The sequence below is a fragment of the Falco rusticolus genome, chromosome 4, assembly GCF_015220075.1.
Source record: "Falco rusticolus isolate bFalRus1 chromosome 4, bFalRus1.pri, whole genome shotgun sequence".
In the NCBI taxonomy this organism is placed as follows: Eukaryota; Metazoa; Chordata; class Aves; order Falconiformes; family Falconidae; genus Falco; species Falco rusticolus.
In genome coordinates, this window is record NC_051190.1 from 1,139,309 (window position 1) to 1,154,562 (window position 15,254).

Genomic DNA, 15,254 nt, shown 5'->3' on the forward strand with positions numbered 1-15,254 from the left:
GAGTTGAAAACCGAGGGGTTCTGAGCAAACTGCTGGACAACTTGTCTTTGGATGCACCATGGAAATAAAAATCAAACCCCCCCACAAAAGTAACAAAGCAAATTAACTGATGGTGTTCATGCAAGTTTCTCCAAAGACTTGACAGTGCTGCATCTGTGAGTCATGCCCTCCTGTGCTCTGTGTGTCCACCTCATGCACAACCCTGTGACACTGATTGTATGACGAGCTTGCCCAGATGTCCGTTGCATCCCTGTGAGGCTGTCAGTTTTCCGGTGGATTTGGGGAATGGACCTAGGCGCAAGGGCCTTCCTTGTCGAGAGTAGCAAGTGTTGAGACCTGTGGGCGTGTGTGGGAGGCCAGAGCACGAGCAGACCCTCACCAGAGCCCTGCCACAGCCCCGGGCCTCACTGGTGGTGGTCAGGGTAGTGGGATTCATCTGAGGGATCCTCCCCAGTCCTCTCTGAACGGGGCTTTGCTGTGGCTCTGTGCTGGGACAAGGCATGAAGATTTGGCTGGGGGCAGTCAGCACTGCGGCTCTGGCTGTGGTGCCGGTGGCTGCGTGCTGTTTTCTCTGCTCCTTGCCTCTCCAGGCGAGCACCCGGGGCTTCCTGAGCAGGCCCTGGCGCATCCCCATGCTGCTGCCTGATGTCCTCCCGGGGTTCCCGGCGTAGCCTGAGCCCTGTGGCCGCAGGGGCTGGAGGTGACGGTGCTTGGCTGTGGCAGGGCGCTTGCTTCGTGCCGCGGGCTGGCCGATAACCTCCTGGCACCAGGGCATGGTGTGAAGGCTCTCCTGGCTCCGGTGTAGCGGTAGCAGCTCGGAGACCCCTCACCACCCTCCCGTGGTGCACCCCCAGACACCACCTGCTGCGAGGGGCTTCTTCTCGCTGACCGATGTCCATGGCTCCGGGCAGCCACAGCACGGGGCCCCAGCATAGGCAGCGCCTGCGTGGAGCCCCAGCCGCCCTCCCTGAGCGCTGGGCACGGCGCCTCTGCCCCATACCAGCCCTGAGCAGCCCCGTAATGAGGGGCCGGGTCCCCTGGGCCCCATCAGAGCCTTGGCTGGGGGTGGTCACCGCAGGGCTCCCGTGGGCACTGGCAGCGGCTGGGGCTGCTCCAGGGCAGCTGGAGGCACCTGCTCTCCCACAGGGCTGTGGGAAGGGTTTCTGCCACCCCATGGGGGCACAAGGGCGTGTGGGTGATCCAGGGCCTTTCTGAGTGGGGGGATCTCTCCTGAGCCCTGAAGTTCCCCCATGGGGCTCCCTCTCCCCCCCAGCTGCCCTCCCCAGGCTTTTCTCCTCTTCAACACGTGGTTCTGCTGCCGAGGGTCCTGTCTCGGTTTCCCTGAGCCTGGAACAGGGGCTTTCCCTGCATGGGTTAAATTTTTCTTTTGCTGCTGAATTTCTGTCTCCAAATGACCGGAGAGAAGCAGCTGCTGGTTCGCAGCAGGGCTGCGGGTGACACCGAGGACAGCAGCACAGGACACCCTGCTGGGGTGCTGGGACACTAAGGAACATTTCTGAGCAGCCCTGAGGCCAGGACAGAGCCCAGGGGCCTCGCTGGTGCCCAGCTGCCCTCTGTGCTGGTGCCCAGCTGCCCTCTGTGCTGGTGCCCAGCTGCCCTCCGCGCTGGCACCCAGCCCTCACCCTGCCCTTCGGTGGCAGGCAGAGCCGGGTGAGGGCCGGGTGCCACTGCTGGATGTAGTGCCGGGGGCACAGCGGGGGCTTGGCTGCCCTGTGCCCCAGTCACAGCGGTTTTGTTACCCACCCCCACCCCCCGGCACGGTGCTTGGGGGTTGTGGGGGGGCTGCAGGGTGGGGGCTACAGCCTGGCCTGTGCTGGGCAGGGTCCGCTGCACGTTGGCCTCCCGCGGTGCCTGGGAGGTTTGTGGGGTGGGTGCAGGTACTCACAAAGCAAATATCCCAGCACACAAAGGATGGGATTTCCACAGGGGCTTCTCAAGAAATAATGTGTATTTTGGCTTAATGATGTCAGTAAATGGCTGAATGCAAGAGAATCGCTGTTGGTTTGTGGGTGGTTTCCAGGCCAACAGGGACAACTACACCAAATACCTTCACAACTGGTGTTTCTCGCCACTCTGGGATGAATTTTGTTAATCCAGTCCTGGAAGGACTGGAGAGTGGGGGGGGGCGGGCAAAGGTTAAAAGGGGAATATAGTCCAGCTAGATTACAGTGAGGTGATGGCTCCTTGAAACTGAGGGCAAGCGCTCCCTTTGAAGGGACGACGATGTGAGTGCAGGAGAGCGACCTGCACCGCCTGCCCGAGCACCCCTGCGCCACCCTGCCGCCCGCGGCTGCCTTTGGGCTCCCACCCTGGTGGCACCCGGCTCGGAGCTGGAGTCTCTGCAGATCCACGGCAGCCTGGAGGAATCCATCACTGAGTCTCGTTTTAGGTTTTCTGTTGGTTTGGGGGTTGGTTGTTGGGGTTTTTTATTTCTCTTTTCTTTTTTACTACCACCTTAGTTTGTGGCCTGTCTTTTTGTGGTTGGAAAGAGGAGTATTACTAGCAGGGTGGGTTGGTCGGTTGGCCCCGCGCATGATCATGTGCTTCCCTCTTCTCTCTGTCAAACGGGATGTGCTCGCCTGATCTCCCAGAACAGAGACTTTGAACAATGTTGTTTATATGATGTATTTATTTTTACTTGTGTTTCATGTCATTTTTTTAAAAAATAATAAATTGTAAGTTGGTATAACTGCCTGTTGTTTCTCTCTCTTTTTTTTTTTTTTGTAAAATAAATGTCAAAATTTAAAAAAGTGGTGTGGTTTGAAGTGGATCAGAGCTGGGCTGGGCATGGGCACCTCTGCAAACCCCAGGTGCCACAGAGCCGGAGCCCAGGCTCAGCCAGCAGCTGTGCCCCGCTGCCTCCGCCGGTGTTTGGGCTCTGGGGGCACCTCTGCAGCCACCTGGGCGAGCACCCACCGGGGCACACGCGGCCGCGGCGAGGAGCCACGGGCGCCCATGGCAGGGCTGGACGCTGCCGGGTGTCAGGGAGCCCTTTGTCAGAGCTGGCCGTTTCCCTTCTCTGTCCTCCGCACTGATCATCGCTGCTGATAACAATCGTCATTAAGGGCCAGGGGAAAACAAGGAGAATAAATATTCTGCAGGGTGTAAATAGCTCGAAGTCTCGGAGAGCGGGCGCAGGCTGCGTGCCCTGCCCCCGGCGTGCCCTGTGGGGCACACGGTGAGGCAGTGGGGACCGGGGACAGGCAGGGTTTGAGGTAGTAACAGTGGCGCGTTTCCACATGGGAAGCCAAGAGGTTCCTCGGAGCTGCCCACGTGCGAGAAGGGCCCTGGAGAGACTCGAAGGGTCTCTGTGAGCTGCGGGTGGCCCCGGCCCCCCCTGCCCCCTCACAGGGGCTGGGGGTGCCTCCGCACCCGGCCGTTCTTGCTGTCTGGGGACGGGTGCTGCCACTTCGGGTGCCAGGCTTTCTGCCGCTGCCTTTCCTGGTGCCGCAGGGCATTGCAGTAGATATCCAGGCTGGTGCCTGGCGCTCCCAGGGCCCGCGAGAAGCCCTTGTAACCTGGGTGCAGGTCAGTCCGGGGCCGGGGGCTCTGGTGGGTCCCTCCTAGCTCAGCCCCCTTGCTCCGTTTGTAAGGTGGCACCTCCATGGCCTCGTGCCTGATGATGCGGAGGCTGTATCGGGTGAGGGGCCGGGAGAAGGAGCGCTCCACCGCCTGGCACTCGTAGGTGCCCGCATCCTCCCTCGCCAGCTGCCGGATCAGCAGCCCTTGCTCCAGCACCGAGAAGTGTCCGTTGTTCCTGACCTAGGCAAAGGCAGAGCACCATGAGTCAGTCCCCTGGGTACCAAGCCACCCCTGTGCCTCGTCCCCACCACCCTGTCCCATGTACCTCACTCAGGCCTGTCTCCTCGCCGTGCCGCACCAGCCACCTGACGGTTGTCTGTGGGGAGCGTGTCAGGCACTCGAGGAAGGTTGAGTTCTTCTCCACCCCAAAAACCAGCTTCTCCACAGCAGCGGTCCCTGCACAGGGCATGGGACAGGGGAAGGGGTGAGTACCCTGCGTGGGAGCTGAGCTGAGTGACAGGTGGGGAGGGAGGGCAGCATGGAGCATCCAGCACATGGTGGGTGGCACAGGGTCTGCGGTGGACGGTGCTGGTGGGCACTGGTTTCCCAGCACCATGCCGTGTGCCCTGCTGGGCATTGCTGGCCCCCGAGCAGAGCTGGCCACCAGCACCGGGGCTGCTCGGAGGGGCTGGGGCTGGCGCTCACCCTCTGTGGTGTCCTGGCACTGGCTGAGCGGGTCAGACTTCAGCACGTCCTGGCAGCGGGCACGCCTGGGGGAGAGCAGACAGGGCTGTGGGGTGGCGTCTGTCCTGCGCTCTGGGACCCCTCCGTGGCAGAGCAGCCAGGGAGAAGGGGGACCGGGAGGGCTGGGGGACAGGCAGGCAGGGTGGCGGTGGGGGTGGGCTGACAGATGAAGCTCCAGGGCTGGCAGCTTTCCTTTCCCTGCTCCATCATCCCTTTGCAGTGAGACAGCTGGGCTGGCCCGGGTGGACACTCACCTCTTCTCAGTGAGCAGGTGTGGGGCGCAGCTCTTGCTGTCCCAGGTGCAGTAGGGGTCCCTGGCCAGGCAGCAGTCGGTGCAGGTTTTGCCGTAGAGCTCGCAGCGGTACAGGGCGAGCTGGAGCAGTCCGTGGGTGCTGCTCACAAACAGCTCCTGCTGCTTGGGCAAACAGCGGCGGTCAGCACCCACGGCCGGAGGCTGGGGACAGCCAGGACACAGAGCTGCCCTGTCCTGGGGTGGGGGCACTGGGAGACAGGGGGAGTGCAGGGCAGAGCCTGTCCCCCCTACACTGCCCTGGCAGGATCCCGTTCCCTAAATGTGCAAGCCCTGGGGCCAAGGGACCTGAGGAGAGGGGCTGGGGCCAGCTGCCCCCTGTGCCCTGTCCCTTAGCTGCTTTAGGAAGAAACAGGAGGGAGGACTCACCCGCTTCGGTGATAATTTCATGTCCAGGATGGGAGAAGGCACCTGGAGGGGAAGGAGAGGGTGCTGCAGCCATGTCGGTCCCTCCTGGGTGCCCCAGCCTGCTAGTGGGGCTGGGACCCCGAGGGTCACAAGATGCCAGGGTCCCGATTCAGGTCCCTGGTTCCAGCTCCACCTGCTCCATCCAAGCAGCCTGGGCTGGCCCTGCTCAGCAGACGTGCTTTCAGACTTGGGCTCAGCCCTCCCATTCTAGTTCAGGCTCCTGTGTACTACCCCCATCCCCCCTAGGGACTGGATGGGGAGCTGGGAGATGACATGGCTCCAGTCCCCCTGGCTCCCCTTCATGCCAACAGCATTGCCCGGCCAGGGCAGGTGGGAGGCAGCAGCAGGGAGGTGAGGGACCTCCCTGACAGAGGCCAGTGACTTGCTGCAGGAGCTCGCAGGGAGGATACTACAGGGTGAGGGGAGACTGCGTGGTCCAGCCACTGCGGTCCAGCCCTGGCCTCCAGTACCTTAGTGACGCTGATCTCCTCCAGGCTGATCACCTCGGGGCCACGGCTTATCCCACCGGCCAGCCCCACCTTCAGGACTTTACCTTCATCTGTGAATGCAGCGGGAGAAGGAGCTGTCAGGGCCAGGAGCCACCTGAGCCAGCAGGACCGGTGTGCCATGCAAGCTGCCCCATGGTGACAGCGTCCACAGAGCTGGGGTGAGTTCCCACCTGTGCCGAGGAAGAGCACGTCGTAGTGCTGGCTCTCCATCTCCAGCCGGTGCACCAGCAGCCGCCGCAGCCGGTAGGGCACGTTAGCCCTCACCAGTACAGGCTGGCGGCCCTGCGGGTACACAGGCTCCCACATCAGCTGGTGGGTGCGCATGAAGCTGATCACCTCGTCAGGGAAATCCTTGGTGGACTGCAGGAGCGGGTCGTACGTCTCACTGGGGCACTGCGTGGCAATGCAGGGACTGCATGAGGGCCAGGCCCGGCCAGGTCATCCCACTCCCTCGCACCCCACTTCCCAGTCCCTTACCGTGCCAGGACGGGGATAGGGGACGCGGCCCTTGTATTCTACCCAGCGGTAGTCGAATCCCTCCTTATGTGCAAAGGGGCCACTGAAGGCAGCTCTCACAGCAGCCATGGAGTAGACACAGACGGCAGAGCCACTGAAGACACCGCTGCGGGGGAGCACAGGGCTGTCAGCATCCATGCTGCTCCATGGGGACCAGATGTGTGCACGCCCATGCCCCTGAGCCCACGCTGTCCCCTGCCAGCCCCAGAGCTGTGCGCAGCACCCAGGGGGTGACAGGAATCCCTCTGGCACAACCAGTCCAGCCTGGGGAACCACTGGCTGTTAGGCAGATGGGCTGGTGAACCAGCAGCAGGGAAAGCAGCGCGCTGGCCAGTGGCCTTCCTCTGCCAGCTGGGTGCTGGTCCTGCCCTGTTCCCCCACCAGGGCTCCTCGTGGAGCAGCACTAGTGAGGGGCTGGACGGGCTGGATTGCCCTAACCAGAGCCCAGCTCACCTGGAGACCGTAAAGAGTCCAAAGACGAGGGGATTCTGAGGGTCCCGGGTGCGCAGGAGGAAAACATCCTCTGTAAACAGAGGGGTGGAGGTCAGGCACCCAAGAGCTGGAGTACCAGTCAGGGGATGCAGGCAGGCATCCTCAGTCCCACACCCACCTCCCTGGGGTGGACTGGAAGGAGCAGCCATGGCAGAGCAGTGTTGCTCCTGGCTGCAGACTGGGCTGTGCACTTACCGAGCTGGTCAAAGTGGGTCTCGGTGCCCTGGGGCCCGGGGATGGAGCACACCAGGCGAGCCTTGAGGAATGTGCTCCAGCGGTTAATGAGGCTGCGCTTCCCTCCGACATCATTCTGCCAGGCACCAAGAGCCAGGCTCAGTCCAACCCTCCCGCACCGAGGCACACTCCTCCATCCCCACAGCAGGACAGCCCCAGCCCTGAGCCCTCTGCTCCATGGTATGTGTGCGGTGACACCTTCACATCCTGCTGTTGGCTCCTGCTTGGGGTGCCCCTTGGCCCAGAGGAGGTAAAAGCCCACCCGGTGGGACACCCAGCCATGGCATACTGGCCTTTGGTGACTGACCTTGCAGACCCGGGCCACCCTGGCATGGATGTGCCGCCTCTCCCACTGCCCAGCTTCCATGGCTGTTTCGCGGAAGAAGATGTAGACCTTGTCATCATGGGGGTTGTAGGTGTCAGGGATGGCGTAGGCACCAACAAACGCTGGCTCTGCAGGGGGAAGAAGCGGCACAATGTGTCCCTGTGCCCTGATCTGACCCTATTGTATGGTCCTTGAAAGCCCTCAGGAGCAGTGTGAGATGCTGAGGGTACGCAGGGTGTGCCAGGGAGCCCCTGCAGCTCAGAAGGCCCATTCCTGGTGCTCAGGCTGCAGAGTACATGCTGGGGCACAGGTCCCACTAGCTGCTTCATCAGTGCTTGCCCCCAGAGAGGAAAAGGGGGCCAGACCACTGAGCTCTGGACTCAGTGCTGGCCCCAGCCTCTCCCCAGCAGGCAGGAGAGCCCCCTGCACCCCACAGCTCCCCTGCTCTTACCGTGTAGCCAGTGGTCCTGGTTCTGCTCCGTCCGAATGTAGCTCTGCTCCGCCCCATGGACCCAGGTCCGGAAGAAGGCAGCGCTGCTGCCCATGAAGTCACTGGAGGTGCCAGAATACAGCTCCCCATCTGCGGGGTCAGAGGGGGTGCCACTGCCAGGGGTACCCTGGCAGGACTCCCCTGCGTCCTCAGAGGCTCGGGGAGAGTGGAGGTGGCACAGCTTGGCTGGGAGCCTCCTCTAGACCTGTGACCCAGCACAGCTTCTAGCCCCAAACCCGCCTAGCCCTTCCACTGCTCTGCTACAAGGCAGGGGGGCTGATGGCACCACACCCCGCCACGTGCACGCCGCTCGACCTACACCCTGCATTTGGGAATCTGTGCAGGACCCGTGATGCTGGGGTGAGCCAGGCCAGGACCGGGCTCTGTGGGATGGCTCCTCTCACTTGCCCATGCTTGGGCACCAGCCCAGGACTGCAGCCACGTACAGCAGAGCAGGGTGCAGGCACGGCTACCAGCACCTCCCAGCACAGACCATTCCCAGCGCTCCCACCCCCCAGCATCGCCTCTGCTTCCCACTCGCTCTTACCGATGAGGAGCCCTGTGAAGGGTTCATGGGGGCTGTATGGGCACCGTCCTCGCCCCGATTCCAAGGAGTGGGTCACCAACCACATGGGGGGAGCCCCAGGACCCTGCCAGAGCCAAAGGGGACACGTGAGCCTGGGGCAGGCTGGAAACAAGCTGGGCATGTAGAGAAGAGTGGGAAGGAGGCTGGTGTGCTTGGCTCTGCAATAAGCAGGTCCCTCGAGGGGGCTGCCAGTGCCCGGTCCCATCCCCGCGGGGCACCACGGCACTGCCAAGCTGGGGCTGCCGCTCGCCATACACAGCAAAGCCATGCGGGTGTTAAGGACCGCACCAGGCTGGCTGGCCACCCTCCCCAGGCTCCAGGGCTCCCTCTCCCCCCCACTCACTGTGGGGGGTCACTCCCCACCTTCTGCAATGGGGACATGGCTGCCCAAGGTGTCCCTCACCTTGCCCCTGGCTCCCAGCTGGATGAAGGCGCAGACGGGCTGATAGGAGCCGGTTCCGCAGGCAAACACGTGGCTCCGGTTGAAGGGCTGGAGGAGGCGGATGAAGTTGGCACACTCTGTCTGCTCAAGGGGAGATGTTTGTCAGGGGACTGAGCCCAGGCCTGGGCACCTGTCCCCAGCCCCGTGGCTGGTCTGCTTGGGATGCGGGAGCCTGGCCAGATCCTGCCTTGGCTGCTGGCAAGCTGAGCTTAACTCTGGCTGGCTCAACACCCTCATCTCAGGCAGACCTCAAGGCTCCCTGTCGGGGTGATGTGGGTGTTTAATATCCATGATGAGCTGCAAAAGGCCGTGGGCAGGGGCTGCCAGCCCTGCTTACCTCCACGTTCTTCCCTGCCAGCTGGCAATGCTCAACCTGCTCCCTGGAGGCTGGCCAGAAAATCTGCAACACAAAGACCCCATCGATGCAACCCCTGCTTTCCTCACCTGCCTGGATCGCTGGCTCCCACCGGCACCGGTGGGAATGGGCTTGGCCGAAAGGCGCTGCCAGGCTCAGGCACACAGTGAGGATGTGGGGCTGCTCTGCAATGGGTCTGACACCCCCTCGGGCCCCCAGCACCGGGCCGAGCTCAAGCAGGCAGCCTGCCAAATAGGCTCAGAGTGACTGTGGCCTGGGGACAGAGCCGGGGTGGGCCATGGCACGCCCAGTGGGTGGGCAGGCTCTCCTGGATCCCAGCCCGTGGGAACGCCAGGCTGCAGCGCCTTAATGGGCTTTTCTTTTGTTGGGCTTGATCTGCGCACCCTGCCAGCAGGATGTCTTGGGATGACATTAGCAGACTCGCCGCTGGAGTTGTTGTAGCTCTTGCAGCAGGGACAAGGTGTGATAGCAGGGCTCCGGGCACTGCCCTTCCACCCTGGGTCCACCCAGGTCCCCTCTCCTGGCCAAGCCACCCTGGCCCTCCCCGGCGTTGGCCTGTCCCAGCAGGGCTCAACTCTGCCAGGCACGGGTTGACCCCAGTGATTGAGACATCCTGATGTAAATGTGTCCCCGGTGACATTAGAACAGTGCTGCTGAGAGCACATCCACCTCCACACCCCAGCATGGGAATGAGGAGCGGCTCCCGCGCAGGAAGAGGCCAGTCTGGCGAGGATCACACCCACACCCTCCTCCCCGCACTGACCTTCTCAGGCTCTCTGCTGGGATGGTCCAGGTGGAGCAGGAAGATGTGGTTTTTTGCTCCCACCATCAGCCAGGCCCTGTCTTCATCCACCAAGAGGGCTTGGAAATCCAACCCGTTCCCTGAGGCCAGCAGCAGGCGAGAGCTGTTGGATTTCAGCAAATCTGAAGAGCACAAGGTGGGAGAAAGAGAAACCCACCCACAAATGACACAACAGGCAGCCAAAGGCCCCATGCTCCCCCTCCCAGGGACAGCTCTGGCTACCCACCCCTTCCCAAGAGAACACAACCTTCCTGCCACTGCCGGCGCAGAAAAAGCGCTGCCCTCGGTGCCCCAAAGCTCACGGTGAAGCCTCCTCCCGTGGGCCTTCCCGGTGGTGCCCATACAAAGGAGAAGACCTGCCGCCCTGGCCTGGCCGGGCTGTCTGCAGGGTGCGGGGCAGCCCAGGATGCTCAGCCTCTGGCTGGCCTCGCAGAGCCACTCCTGGAGCCCAGAGCCTGAAGCTGCGGGGAGAGGGCTGAGGACGGAGGGACTTGCTGTAACACCCAGCGTGTTCTCCCTGGGATTCTCGAGAGAGTTTACACACACAAAGTTCTGGCTGTTCGCTGGGGCAAAGCATCCCGCAGGGGAAGGCCGTACAGAAAGAGCAGCCGCAGCCTGGCCAGACACCGCTCCCCTCTGCGCTCCCCCGAGCCTTCTGGTCTGGCAGCGGCTGCTGGGCCTGACCCCGGCACAAGGACCGGCAGGTGGCTGGGTGTACTGGGACAGGTGGATGCATGGGTGATCGTCCCTGGCCTAAGCAGCTTGTAAGAAAAGTCCCCTGCTGTAGAGGAATGAAGCTGGGTTAATTAACAATATCCAGCTGTGGGCTGGCTTCGGGGGCAGTGGGTTGGCTGATGTGGATAAGGTGCAGCTGTGGCTGGTTCCTGCTAAGGAGTTAAATAGCTCTAAGGACCATATGGAAGTGGAGCAGCCAATGAAGGGAGACCTGGAAGAGAGTGGGTGAGTGCCCGCCTGCCCTGGATGGAGGAGAGACCAGAAGCAGAGGCACTGGCCTGAGGAGTATGAAGAAACAGCGCAGACAGTAGATGAACTGTTGAAACTCTGTGGGGGATTGATGGCCGTGCTGGGGCAAGGTGAGGGAACTACTTACTGAAGTTAACCTGGGATGGAATGGTAAAAGCCTTGTTGCAGCCGGCCAGTTTTGATAGTGCTGCGACACTCCGCTGTGTCCCTGGTGCAGCCCTGACCCTGCACCCACCGCCCCCCATGTTTCCCACGGTGTCCTCAGAGACAGCCCAAACCCCGTGTTAGACTGGCTCAGGAAAAGGGGCTTTTAAGAGTATCCCTTTGGCACTGCCGGAGGGAAGAGTGAGGGGGAAAGTGTGCCACGGACCCAGTGTGCTCTGGGGAGCGGGGGCAGGGCAGCGGGAAAGGCTCTGCTCTTCAGGCTGTAGCTCCTCCTGTGCAGAAGCCCAGGGGTGGCTCGCATGGCCCCTCCAGCACAGTTGTGGACATATGAGTGTGCAAGAGGGACAATAAGCTCTTGTCTCTTGGTTAACCACTCCTGAAACCTCCCAGGGCTCACATAGCTCTGTGATGCGCAGTGCCAAGTTTGGGGGCTGGCTGCCAGGGTGAGCATCCCCAGCACCGTGCACAGGTCACGGCAGCTGCCGCCCCAGCCAGTGCCTGCTCCCAGGGATCAAGGCAGGGAGATCAGTGCTGAGGTGGGTCTTAGAGCTTCCAGAAATCAGAACACATCAGTTTCCTCTTTAGAAGTGGTGGGATCCAGCAAGGGACAGTGTGAAGGCTGGCTGTGCTGGCAAGGCTGCTCTTGGCTTTGGTGCTGTGCAGGGAAAGGGCGAAACCAGGGCTCTGGGAAGAGGAGATGGAGACAGGCTGCTGCTGGATGGGGGCTGGGGGGAAGTGGAGTGTGACTGGAAACCCGGGGCAACCTGTAAAGTCCTGGCTGAGAGATTACCCAGAGTCATGTCAGTTGGAGCAGTGTGTCAGGGACGGAGGGAGGGGAGCTGTCAAGGGAAGCAGGTGCTGCCTGGCTGGGACCGCAGGGGTACATGTGGCCCTGGGCACAGGTGGGGTGTGCGTGGGCACGGGCACAGGTGGGATATACGTGGGCACAGGCGTGGCTCCATCCAAAGGGGACCGGCTGACCCGGGAGGTTGCGTCTCTCTTCCTTCCACCCTGTTTCCAGGGCAGAGGGGACGTGGGGCCAATGCATGTGGGATGGAAATGCCATTGACGTCCGCTTGTCCCTGTGGGGGAAGGACCTGCTGGGCCCCAGGCAGCAGGCAGGGATCCCTGCCCACATCCGCACGCTGCAGCCAGGCTCGCTCCCAGCTAGCGTTTCCTTCTCTCCTTCCTCCGGGGCCACAGATCCAGTTACTGTGGGACGCAAATGCTGCTCTGCCAGGTGCCACTTCCAGCTGTGCTGGGGAGCTCCTGGCCCTCTTCCTGCTCCCACAGAAGCTGTGCATAGCGTCACCTCACTTCCCCCCTACCCCTGGGTGCCCAAGGGCTATCTGGGTGCTGTGGATGCGGAGAAGCAGATTTCCAAGCCTTTCCCACCAGCTGAATGGCATTAACAACGGAATTCCTGTCCCTGCCTGCAGGCCGTTGTCACTGCTGTGTGCCCAGCGGGCTGCTGTGCATCATCCACCCTCCAGTGTCTGCCAGCGCTCCTGGGACCTGCCTGATCCAGGGGAAAATGTCAGACAGGGCACTGGGCAGTTGGGCTGGGGTCAGGGGGAAGGTCAAACATTCATCTGGTACATAGGTATAATTAATCGGAGTGGGGACAAAACTGGTCCCAGGGAATGTCACCTGCTGGCCACCCTCTGACCTGCCCCAGCCTCATCCGAGGCCAAGGTCAGGCAGGATGACAGAGGTGCTCTCCCTGCTGCTGTGGACCCGGCAATGACTCACTGCCCTGCACTCCCACCTCTGGCAGGATGAATGACTGTGAGGGGCTGAGCCTGACACTGTGGCACAGTTCTGCTCCTTCACCAAGGACGTCAGGTGCTGTGGATCCCAACCCCATACACAGGAAGCTACTGCGCACAAACACCTCTTCTAGCCCTCGGTCCAGCTACATGCACAAGGCGTTTGATTCAAACCTTGATCCTTGAGGCAGGGAACTGGGCACTCTCTGCAGCAGCTGCATGGTGGCTAAACCAGCGGATGAGCCCAGAGAAACATCCTTTTCTTTGTGTTTATTATCTCCCAAGGCCACGGTGTTTATTGTCGGGACCACTGTAACCGCTTTGTCCCATCCATCACCTCCGCCTGCCCCTTAGCTACAGCATCCTCAGCACACGGCGACCCTGGGCTTCCTGGGGTCAGAGCCCGGCTGTGCCGGCGGGCTGTCCTGTCCCCTTCCCCCAGCCCTCAGGCAGAGCTGACCATGGAGGAGATCCCTGAAGCCCAGGGGAAGCTTGGCGCTAAATCAGGCTCCAGGCCCTCACTGCCTTTGGCTGATAAGGGACATGCCAGCGCAGCTTTTGGTGCTGATAACCAGGGACCCACCAGCCTCCTGCGCTGCTGAGCACTTGCTGCATGGTGATGGCTTCTGGGTCCTGCCCAGCTGGGCTGGCTGCAGATCAAAGGATGGCAGGAGACCCATTTGCCAAGCCCTAGCTGTGCCTGCGCTGGATTATGACAGTAAAAGGAGCTGGGAGGTGTGCTGTGGCTTCGCTGCAGAGCTGCACTGCTGTATGGCCTGAGAAAAAATAGAGGCTCAGCGCTGGGCAGCGGTGGGGCTGACCCAGCCTGACCCAGGCCAGCCACAGGCTGCCGCTCTCGCGGCCGTGATTGCCAGCACGCTATTACAAACTGTCTCCTCAGCAGGGTGGGAGCCACCACTGTTGTTCCTGGCCCTGTGCCTCATGCCCTATCCTTCCTTTGCTCTCCCAGCCTTCGGTGCTGTCATTTCCTTGTCTCAAGCCTGCTTGCATCTTCTCCCCCTGCCCCGCCAAGGGGTCTGCCTGCCTCCCCCATGCTGGGATCTGAAGGCAAGGCTGATCCTGTAGACGGACTCTCAAAGGCCTCCTTTTATTCTTTTTTTCTTCTAGGGGTTTTTAACCTAAACATCTCAAAGCATTGTGTCCTTGAACCTGCCCGGTGCTGTCCATGAGTCACATCCCTTGCCATTGTTCGCCTTGTCCTTGAGCCCTCCTGATGCTGGGAGCTTCCTCTTCTGCCTCTGCCCAAGACTTCAGACTTGAAGGTTTTTGGCATGCGCAGCCCCAGGACACTGTGGGGCTTTGAAGTCAGCAGTGCCTCTGTGCTCCTGCTGCACCAGCAATCCTGCTCTGCCTCCTCCGGCTCCAAGGCAAGACAGACCCTGCGCTGTGTTTCCCAGCTGGGCTATCAGTGGGACCATCTCCCAGCAGGGTTATCCTGCATCCCTGGGAGGTCCAGCCCTCTCCAGCCACAAGCTGGGGACATCTTCCACCTTGCTAGCTGTCCCTGGCCAGAGAGCAGCCTCTCAGGGTGATGGAGCAGCCCAAGAGGATGGCCCCAGAGCTTTGAGTGCCATGCCTGTGGGAAAGTTGCACTGTCACCTCCCAGATGTGGTGAGGAGCTAGTTGAGCCCTGCTGACCACCATGTCCAGGGCAGCTCTGGGGACGTGCTGAGCTGCCTGTCCTTCAGAGCAGCTTGCTCTTTTTCACGTAGGAGACACCAAAAGCAGGTAAACTGGCTGAGTCCATGCCGCAGGTCCATGGCAGGGTGACCCATTGCCAGGCTAGCAGGGCTCTATTCCAACTGCTCATGTCGTTCCCCTTCAGAGACCCTTTCCCTACAGACTCCCCTTTCGCACTTCTCCGGTGGGCTGTGTACTGTGTTCCCTGTCAGTTTGCTCTTGCTACGTCTTCAGATCACCAAAAGCAGGCTCCCTTTGCATCAGGCGCAAGAAGAGCAAACTGTGCCTCCCCTGAGGAACTCATAATCTAAACAGGCAAGACAGATGCAGGGGGGGAAGGGTAAAGCGCAGCAGGGTAATGATCTGCAGTGTGGATCAGTCCCTGCTCTGGAGGAAGGAAGGGGTGAAGGCAGGAGGGCTGGGCTGGGGCAGGACTGTGGGGGGAGGCAGGGGAAGGGGCTGGCAGCACTGCCTGGGGCTGTGTCCCCACTGCACTGTAAGCATGAAGGCAGGGGACATTCCCCTGGGGCTGCCTGGTCCAGCTCTAGCCCAGAACATACTGTAAGATGCCCAGAGCCAGTCTGAGCAGGAGACATCCCTTCCAGTCCCAGTGCTGCGCTGGACCAGGGTGAGATGTTCCCTCTCAGGCTCCTTCTCCGATGCCAGCAGCGCCGATGCAGCACCCTCAAGGGCTGTGCATCCCTGGAACCTCCCGAGGGCCAAACACATGGAGACATTGCAGCCACAGCTGTGGGGCTACTGCCTGCCTCCCCCGAGCCCTGGCCACCCCTTCACTCCCTGCCTGCAGGATGCTCTCCCAACCCTCCCAAGCAAGGTGCAGACCCTAAGAAAATCTGC

General features: G+C 61.5%; 2 protein-coding genes across 7 annotated transcripts in view; one reads left to right on the top strand and one right to left on the bottom strand.

The window, feature by feature from the left end:
• RAD54L2 (RAD54 like 2) overlaps window positions 1-2,745 on the top strand; it is a 74,364-nt gene extending 71,619 nt beyond the window's left edge. For both annotated transcript variants that reach the window (XM_037383181.1, XM_037383182.1), the window contains exon 23: window positions 1-2,745. In XM_037383181.1, coding sequence (XP_037239078.1) covers window positions 1-68 — 68 coding nt within the window. In that variant the 3' untranslated portion in view covers window positions 69-2,745.
• LOC119146084 (semaphorin-3D-like) overlaps window positions 2,633-15,254 on the bottom strand; it is a 25,636-nt gene continuing 13,014 nt past the window's right edge. Inside the window, exons 1-17 of one of the 5 annotated variants that reach the window (XM_037383188.1) lie at window positions 11,717-15,253; window positions 9,739-9,899; window positions 8,937-8,999; window positions 8,561-8,680; window positions 8,119-8,221; window positions 7,533-7,661; window positions 7,064-7,209; window positions 6,718-6,832; window positions 6,484-6,553; window positions 5,992-6,136; window positions 5,685-5,907; window positions 5,476-5,564; window positions 4,967-5,008; window positions 4,542-4,702; window positions 4,249-4,313; window positions 3,869-3,999; window positions 2,633-3,783 (exon numbers count right to left, since the gene is read on the bottom strand). In XM_037383188.1, coding sequence (XP_037239085.1) covers window positions 3,367-3,783; window positions 3,869-3,999; window positions 4,249-4,313; window positions 4,542-4,702; window positions 4,967-5,008; window positions 5,476-5,564; window positions 5,685-5,907; window positions 5,992-6,136; window positions 6,484-6,553; window positions 6,718-6,832; window positions 7,064-7,209; window positions 7,533-7,661; window positions 8,119-8,221; window positions 8,561-8,680; window positions 8,937-8,999; window positions 9,739-9,899; window positions 11,717-11,726 — 2,190 coding nt within the window. In that variant the 5' untranslated portion in view covers window positions 11,727-15,253 and the 3' untranslated portion in view covers window positions 2,633-3,366. Of the gene's footprint in view, window positions 3,784-3,868; window positions 4,000-4,248; window positions 4,314-4,541; window positions 4,703-4,966; window positions 5,009-5,475; window positions 5,565-5,684; window positions 5,908-5,991; window positions 6,137-6,483; window positions 6,554-6,717; window positions 6,833-7,063; window positions 7,210-7,532; window positions 7,662-8,118; window positions 8,222-8,560; window positions 8,681-8,936; window positions 9,000-9,738; window positions 9,900-11,716; window position 15,254 lie in introns of those variants that run through there. The other 4 variants (XM_037383184.1, XM_037383183.1, XM_037383186.1 and 1 more) reach the window with 4 other exon arrangements.